Source organism: Leuciscus leuciscus, assembly GCF_965113295.1.
Source record: "Leuciscus leuciscus genome assembly, chromosome: 7".
NCBI lineage: Eukaryota > Metazoa > Chordata > Actinopteri > Cypriniformes > Leuciscidae > Leuciscus > Leuciscus leuciscus.
In genome coordinates, this window is record NC_138731.1 from 41207003 (window position 1) to 41216044 (window position 9042).

Sequence of the window (9042 nt, forward strand, 5' to 3'; positions counted from 1 at the left end):
CTTTTCTCAGAGACAGGAAAGACTAAACTCTTTATCATTGCTTTAATGGCCAGGACAGGTAGTTTAAACTCTTTATCTGTGGGCTTCTTTAGAAAGAGGAGCTACATCTACATGATGTGGAGCCACATCCTGGTTCTTTGTAAGAGGATATAGTCTAACTCAGTGACTCTCCAGATTTTACTTTGTGTGTCATGACCCAATTCAATACCACATTTGTTTATCGTGCAAAAGTAAATAAAGATGTTCTGGAATGTTTTTTATGTATGAACTTTATTCAATATTTGAAATTAAAATAATAAGTAACATTCCTGTGATTTATATGCGTAGTTAATTATTTGCATTATTTTAGCATTTTTTTAAATCTGTTATTCTTCTCATGTTTTTATTTTTTGATTCTAAGCATATTTTGCGTATGATTGCCCCTATTATTCAACACTTTTTTATTTGTTTGGATGAATAATAGAGAATAATCCTAGGAATATTATAAATTAACATTTATTTTATTTGTAAACATTTAATGCATTTCAAACATTGAATGTTTAGTTAAAAATCAAACTGAAATGTTTCTAATGTTTAAAATTAAAAATAAATATTAATATAAATATTATTCGTACAAAAGTATTAAAAAAAATCTGAAATAGGGTAATTTTTTAAATTTTAATATTCATATTTTGCTGTTTTAATTGCAAACACTGAATACATTTCAAACGTTAAATAAATATCAGTGTTTGATTGATTTTCAAGGACTTTTTTTTCATGCATGAATAATCAGGAATATTATAAATATATATTTATTTTATTTGCAAACATTGAATGCATTTTAAACATTGAATATTTCCTTAAAAATCAAACACTGAAATGTATTCAGTGCTTAAAACTCAACTTAACATTATATATTTAGTTAATTACTATTTGCATTAAATTGTTTTTTTTCTTATTATGTTTTATTTTTTATTCTAAGAACTTTTTTTTTTTTTTTTTTTTTTTTACGAATAATAGCAAATACTCGTTAGAAAAAATTAATATTTATTTTAATTGCAAACATTGAATAATAATTGCAACCCATTTTTGCTCTTGACCCATTAGCACAGAACCTCTGATATAACTCTCACTATATCTTTCCCCTGTAGTGACGAATCCTTGCGCGGTGAATAATGGAGGCTGTTCTCACCTGTGTCTTCTGCGAGCGGGGGGTCAAGGTTATACCTGCGAGTGCCCTGACCACTTCCTTACCATGCAGATAGGGGGCGTTGCACGCTGTCTGCCCATGTGTTCCAGCACGCAGTACAGATGTGCAGACAACGAACGGTGAGTTTATCCTTTATCTGCTTTTTACATCTGCTTTCATTTCAGGCTCTGTTCTAAAACCTAATGAGCTGCGTTGCTGTGTACTGTCTATGTAGGCAGCTGCCTACTAAGGGAGCATCCAAAGTAAAATGCAATATTTTGTTTTGTTAAGCTGCATCCCTATTTGGTGGAAGTGTGATGGTCAGCGGGACTGTAGAGATGGCTCGGATGAACCCTCCACGTGTCCCGTCCGGCACTGCAGACTGGGCCAGTACCAGTGTAATGACGGAAACTGCACCAGCCCGCACTTCCTGTGTAACTCTAATCAGGACTGTCCCGATGGCTCGGATGAGGACACCGTGCTGTGTGGTATGGAACAAACCAATCTCATGTCAAAAAGCCCCTTTCACACACACAGTCTTCACTGGGAAATAGGACCTTTTCAAAAAATACCAGTAAATCGGTTCTTGGCAATTTACCAGAATGAGAAGTTGTAACATTACCAGTAAATTTCTGGTATGATGCTGTGTGTGAACAAAAAATTAAGATTACATGTATAAAGTCTGAAGGTGCTGACATAAGAAGTCTGCTTTGGATCAAACAAAAAACGTCTTATGGAGATGAAGTGATTACTCTGCGCTGTTCACAGTAAGCTCAGATTATTTTTAAAGGGATACTTCACCGTTTTTTCATATTAAACTATGTTATTCCCTTAACTAAGACAAGTTGATACATACCTCTCTCGTCTCAGTCCGTGCACTCAATCGCTCTGGCGCGCGGCGACACTTTGATAGCACTTAGCTTAGCCCAGTTCATTCATTAGGGACCAAACAGAGATGAAGCTAGAAGCGACCAAACACCTCCACGTTTTCCCTATTTAAATACAAAACGTGGAGGTGTTTGGTCGCTTCTAACTTGAGTGCACGCACTGAGACGAGAGAGGTATGTATCAACTTGTCTTAGTTAAGGGAATAACATAGTTTAATATGAAAAAACGGTGAAGTATCCCTTTAATAGCTTTTCTATGTAAATGTGCGCTAGATGGACATATTTGACCGTTGCGCCACATCTCGCATCTTTATCAGCGTGTGGCACTCGAGACCCCGCCTTCTTTTCCATTCATCAGCACTGCGGCTTTGCAGTTGGATACTATTATGCTCATCTCATGTTAAGAGCAAAAACACATTCTGTGTGATCATCCCCTTACGCCTGTCACTCAGACATCAGAAAATGTTGTCAAATTGAACAGATAGTGAAACTAAAGCATTTCCGATGACTTGCATCACAGACTTTACCGGTATTTTGGTGCTGATGTGTGAATGGTCTCTTACCGGTATAAAGCCATAACACCGTTGCTTGATTGTACAGAATTTTTGTGTATTTACAGGTAAAGTCATTCTGGTAATTTTACAGTAATTTACTGGGATTACTGTGTGAAAGTGGCTAATGTTTACAGCCAATGATAAGGCCTACTAGCTAAAAATCAGGGCAGGAAGCTGAAAGGTTCTAGGTTTGAACCGCATGATTAAATGTACACTGCATTCAAAACGACACTGCTATTCTGATACTTGCTTTTGATTGGGCTGTTGCTAAAGCATCTCCCTCTGTTTCTGTACCGGCAGCCACGCATCAGTGCGAGTCGCATCAGTGGCAGTGTGCTAATAAACGCTGCATCTCCGAGGCCTGGCAGTGTGACGGGGAGAACGACTGCGGCGACGGCTCCGACGAGGATCCCACACACTGTTCCAGCAGGACCTGCAGACCCGGACAGTTCAAGTGCAGGAACGGACGCTGCATCCCACAGAGCTGGAAATGTGACGTGGATGACGACTGTGGAGACAACTCCGACGAGCCCATCGACGAATGCAGTGAGTTGCTGACAGAAGCTTTATTTAACCAGGAGAGAAGACTCACTGAGATTAAAATCTCTTTTACAGGAGTGTCCTGGATAGGCAGCCGAGTTTGCATATACAGTTATATATCAAAGCTACGACATACAAAAAAAAAAAACGTAAAACATAAAACATGCAACCGGGTAAAAACATTTACATACCACTTAAAGGTCCTCTAAGCTATGTTGGGTGAAGTCACTTCTTGTTGACGTTCGAAGTATTGTCAAACAAAACGGAGGCTAGCTCGACCCTCCCTCTTCCTCATCCCGTCCCCTCCCCCTCCTTTCCGTGCTTCCTGAAACAGTCATGAACCATTTAGAAAAAACAAACTGGATTTACGCACCTGTCCAGCAAAAACAGAGCCACCTGAATGTCGGATTGGAAGCCCTTCTGCCGGCGGAGTTCTCGCCACCTTTTGAACATTTTTCCGATGTAAATTCGGGACTTCGGGACTTCTTCTTTGTTATTTGTTCATCGGAACGTCGTCTCTTTGGTCATGTGTCGGCCATATCAAAATTCTCAAGAATATACATTTTTAACGCTAGTCGTTGTCGTTGTCTTGGACATCTCTCCTCTTGCTAACTTCCCTCTTCATGCTTCTCTCTCCTCCTCTCCCCTCACCCCCATTCATGTGCACGCGCACTAACCCCCAAATCATTCTTGTCGGTTATTGGCTGGAACACTGTTTGTTATGTTTCGTGGTCCAGGCTGGGCCAGTTTGTTTTTCTTGCCGTTTGTGAAGCCTGGGCTGTCTACAGAGGCCGCGTTTTTTACAGTGTGTTCAGGGGACAGGCAGCTAGCGGATAGTGAGGAGATGTTTGCTGGATGTGACAAAAACATTTTTGGCTTAAAAAACGCGTGACATCGCTTAGAGCACCTTTTAATTAGTAAAGAAAGAAAAAGGAGAAATTGTGCTGCAGTACGAAGTGAACTTAAATCTCTTGCAGTGTTTTTCATTGTTCTAAATGTTTTGTGTGATGTTGTTTGCAGTGGGTTCAGCGTACAGATGTGACAATCACACAGAGTTTGACTGCAGGACAAACTATCGCTGCATTCCTCTGTGGGCCGTGTGCAATGGACACAACGACTGCAGGGACAACAGCGACGAACAGGACTGCGGTGAGACATCAGACGAACACACAAATCAAAACTCGACTTTTTTATTCACAAACACCAGTGCTTACAACTGATGAACAATTAATGAAATAGTTAAGTAATGGTAATAGAAGTAATATTAAAATTCGTAGAAAATAAAATGATACAATTTTATCAAATTTATTTTCATGAGTGAAAAAAATAAAATAAATTATTCACAAACAGATTACAACAGATTTTTTTTTATATATTTCATAATTCAAATAATTTTTCTTTTTTTCTCTGCATTTTTTTCTTCTGCTTCCTAATCTAGCTTCCTAACAAGTCTGAGCTGCAAAAAAAATCCAGTTTTTGGAATATTGCAGTCTAAACAGCAAGAACATATTCAATCTTTGTTTTATATCACAAATAAAAAAAATTGTAAAAAAATTTTTTTTAAAGCATTAAATAAATGTAACACTCACTTTTCACAGTCGAATCAACCAATGGATAGAATCAAGCCCCGTCCTACTTTTTTCCCCCTTGTTCTATAAGCTGCTTCACTCAGAAGCTTCAAAAACGCCACAATATAGCAGTAAATTCGACTGAAATTTCTCTTTTATGCTGACATAAAAAAAATTATTACACAAATAACACTAAAATTAAGACCAAGCAATTTATATATAATGTATCATGTAAAATTACTTTGCATTGTCTCCATAATCAGTGATGTTATATAATGCTGGGGTGGTGTGTGTTTGTTTGAGTTATTCATCCCCTCACACTCCAGCGTATTAGTGAGTGTTAGTTCAGTCTCTCTGTGATGGACGGACCCTCGGTGACCCCTCCTCCTGTCTGGGGCCACAACTCTGATTTATGTGTGTGTGTGTTAGGTATGTCTGTGTCAGGCACCAATGTGTGTGTGTGTGTGTATAGTTGTGATGTATGTTTGTATTGTTTCATTAAGGATCGAGCAGTATATAATATACAGTAAAAAAAGTCATATTAATTACCTTTGTTTGTGGAAAAGCAACTGTTCATAAGCTTTGATTCATCATGTGGCTTTCTCATTACCACCTGTGGTTAACTGTAACATGTATATAAGAGCATAAATATCATATAGGCTACTTCAGTAGGTTGGTATTTTAACATTATATCAGTTAAAGAAATATATTTTTTATATAATACTGTAAAAATAGGTTTTAAATACGTAAAACCTCAAATGTTGCACCACATCTGCTGTTTTGTTGTGTTTTTTACCATTTCACAGATTTTTTGTCAGTGATCTGACTGATGTTCACATAAACACACACACACACACATGTAGCCCTGGTTCTCCTAGGTCTTATCAGCTCCTCCTTGCTCCATTAGTGCCATCCTGCACAGAGAGGAGAGAGAGGAGAGATCGCCCTAATCTGACTGTAAGAATGTGCCGCCCGGGTCAGATGTTCCTACAACTCCTCTACCTTCCTCTCCTCTCTGCCATGTGCATATTTTCGGCCCCATTTCCTCCTCTTCTCTCATTTTTTCTCATTTTCTCAGTTGCAGTAATCATCATATCTTCATTAAAGCACAAACCGTTAGGTGTTAAATAAGGTCTTCTTTATCAGACGTGTCTGCTAATGTACTGGCTCTTTCTGTCAATGAGACTGAGGTCCGTGTGACTGAGTCTCTCCACTTCCACTCTGTTTAACTTCAACTTGTGTGTTAAAGTTTGTGTGAGCCTGTGTTGTCTGTTGTGTTTGCAGAGGAGTTGACCTGTGAGCCGGCGGGTGATTTCCGCTGTGATAACCACCAGTGTATTCCCCTGCGCTGGCGCTGCGACGGAGACAATGACTGCGGCGACGGATCGGATGAACACAACTGCAGTGAGTAGCAGCTCTGACCTCTCGTGTTCGGTCAGATCAATATAAAAACAGTAGGGATGGTTTGATTGGTAACAAAAGGGATAGTTTACCCAAAATCATTATTTACTCACCCTTGTGTGGTTCAGTGGAACACAAAAGTTGATTTTATTTTATAATTTGTATAAATCCAAAGTGCGCATCCAAAGACTTACACAGTTAAACACAAAATGCCAGTCTTGGCGAGTCACATAAACCGAGTCAGTTATGTTTTAAGTGAACGTAAACAGTTGAGAAAGAAAACGCATGTGTAACAGTGTAATGGATCCATGCGTCAGGTCTTAAAGGGACAGCAGCCTAATATACCTGCTACCAAATTATGAGATAATATAAAAAAATATATCTATATGGCAGTTTTTCCCTATGGTATCGATGTCAAAATTGTGGCATGTGAAAATGTTGAGTGGCTAGGAACTTCGGAAAACTTCTAGCCACAGTGGCTGGTGAGCAAAAAAGGTAATGTCAAGCCCTGCTTACCAGAGAAACAGTAACAGTAAAGACATGGAAGAAAAGATTTGATGGGAACAAATTGGAAAGACAGAAAGCGTGGAGGAGACGGCGTGATGGCAGACAAGGTGCTGTGAGGTGTGAAAGGTTGACAAATGGTCTCCGCTAAACCTTTGAGCGGCATGTTGGAAGAGGCGCTGATTTTTTCAGCACTTTCTCCTCCCTGCAGAAGAGCTGCGGGGGTGGTGAACGCGGGTCATTCCCCTGATGAATTCAGCTATGAACTCACCTCCGAAAAATGGTCCTCTTGCTGAAGGGCAAGCCGTAGCTCATCAGATGTAATCCTGAGACAGTGAAGCACAGCCTAATCATCGGCCTCATCTGTGTCAGAGGCTTGTTGTGCTTTACTTAAACGCTTCAGGTCGTGTTTCTGCTGCGTTTTGGCCTTATAAGCACTTTGTAAAACATTGCTGTTCACTAGACATACTATATTATTGCGTTATGCCGGAACTATTCTTTTTTGAAGTGCCAGATCTTGGGCCATTGCGCCACTTCCCAAGCTAACAACTTTCTTAAACGTTTTACTAACATTATGAAAACGTTATTTCTGAATGTTCTAAATGTCCAGATTTAAAGTCTCCCTGTAGTCAATAATTTTATCCCTTAAAACTCGTCTTTGATCACCAAAATGACATATTTAAACGTTTTTCAAACGCCTTAAAATAGCTTGAATGTCACTTTACACACTGTCCTCATTAAGTATACACGGTTCTTTGAATATGCAAATTAGCCCCACCTCCACTTCCTCACTCCAGCTCAGAGATCCACTCGTTGACGATCACATGTTGTCGTGATTGGTTACACGGTAGTTTGTGACATCAGCGATTTCAAACGTGTTTTTGAGACCGTCTTTGATTCACTGCAGTTTTAAAGAGAAACTACTCAGCAATGGTGTCGACTTATGAATTTGCACTTGGTTTGTCTTAAAGCAGATTAAAAACACCACATAGACAAATGAACAACATTAAAAGCTTTATTTTCACCAGAGCGGGACTTTTAAACACTTTTTTCTCAGTTATATGAATGTTAAAGGACCAATTTATGTCTTCATTTTGAAAAACATTATGGGAACATTACTTTTGAATGCTCTCTGAACATTCTGACAAAATTAGTAGTGTATTTAATGCACAAAATTGCTGTATTGTTTGTTCAGCAATAATTTTACCACAGTTAAGAGGGTTTTAGGCATTCTTCATGCTTAAGAACGCCCCTTACTTGTGGTAAATCACTGTGACCAACAGCCGCTTGGGCCTTATTGCTTTATTGGCCTGTCTGCCTTTTATGTATGTTCATGTGTGTCAGACTGACACGCTTCTTATGCGTCCACAGCCCCTCGTCCGTGCACTGAGAGCGAGTACCGCTGCGACAACCTGCACTGCATTCCTGACCGCTGGGTGTGTGACCATGACAACGACTGCGAGGACAACTCTGACGAGAGAGACTGTGGTGAGTGAAAGAAAAGAAGAGACAGCAGAAAGGAAAGGCCATCAAAAGACAGATGGAGAGAGAAAGAGTGTGGCCGTGGCACTAGCCGCCGTGTTCAACATCATAATACTGTCTTTTTATCACAGATTGATCCTCAGTGGGAGATATCTCAATGCATTTGTGCGCCTGGATACCTTGTGAATGACTTACAGGAAGTGTGCATAATTCATTCTCCATGGAGGATTGAGAGCTTTATTCTTCGTTGGATGAATGTGTTTCAGAGCTGCGGACCTGTCACCCGGGTTACTTCCAGTGCGGTAGCGGCCACTGCATCTCCGAGCGCTTCAAATGTGACGGCAACGCTGACTGTCTCGACTTCACCGATGAAAGCTCCTGTCGTGAGTGTGCCGCGTTTTTTATCTGTTTTAATTCTGGAAATGCACCTGAGAACGAGACAGCTGTGGATTATATTGTAGCGCCCTCTAGAGTCCAAAAGGGTTGTGCATCTGTAACTGTTCCCACTGGTATGGAAACTAGGGAATATCTTGGCCTTGGAAACTCATGGAAATTTTACATTTTGATTAAAGATTACAAAGACAAACTTACACAGATGAATCATTCACAATAAGATCAGGAACCTGCAGCATCCCTGTAGCTTAAACATTAAGCCATGCCACTAGCAATACCAAAGTCCTGGGTTTGAGTCCAACTGAAGTCAAGTCACCTTTATTTATATAATTCTAAGTACAACACAGATTGTTTCAAAGCAGGTTCGCAGTATTAAACAGGAAAATAATGATCAATGATGCAAACTTCATCAAATATAAGACACATTCATATTCTGCTGTGAAGAGCTCTAAAAATTCAATACGTTCTTATGCACGAACGCTGCTGACGTATGTCCGGTAGAATCTCAGCCAGCGTCTTTACTTTCTATAGCGAAGTGTACTAGC

The 9042-nt window shown here is 39.7% G+C and overlaps 1 protein-coding gene across 2 annotated transcripts in view; it reads left to right on the forward strand.

Annotated features, from left to right (window-relative positions):
• lrp2a (low density lipoprotein receptor-related protein 2a) overlaps nt 1-9042 on the forward strand; it is a 102015-nt gene that overhangs the window by 72833 nt on the left and 20140 nt on the right. For both annotated transcript variants that reach the window (XM_082174585.1, XM_082174586.1), the window contains exons 53-59: nt 1131-1308; nt 1460-1656; nt 2910-3155; nt 4170-4298; nt 6002-6121; nt 7994-8110; nt 8371-8487. In XM_082174585.1, the coding sequence (XP_082030711.1) occupies nt 1131-1308; nt 1460-1656; nt 2910-3155; nt 4170-4298; nt 6002-6121; nt 7994-8110; nt 8371-8487 (1104 nt within the window). The remainder of the gene's footprint in view (nt 1-1130; nt 1309-1459; nt 1657-2909; nt 3156-4169; nt 4299-6001; nt 6122-7993; nt 8111-8370; nt 8488-9042) is intronic.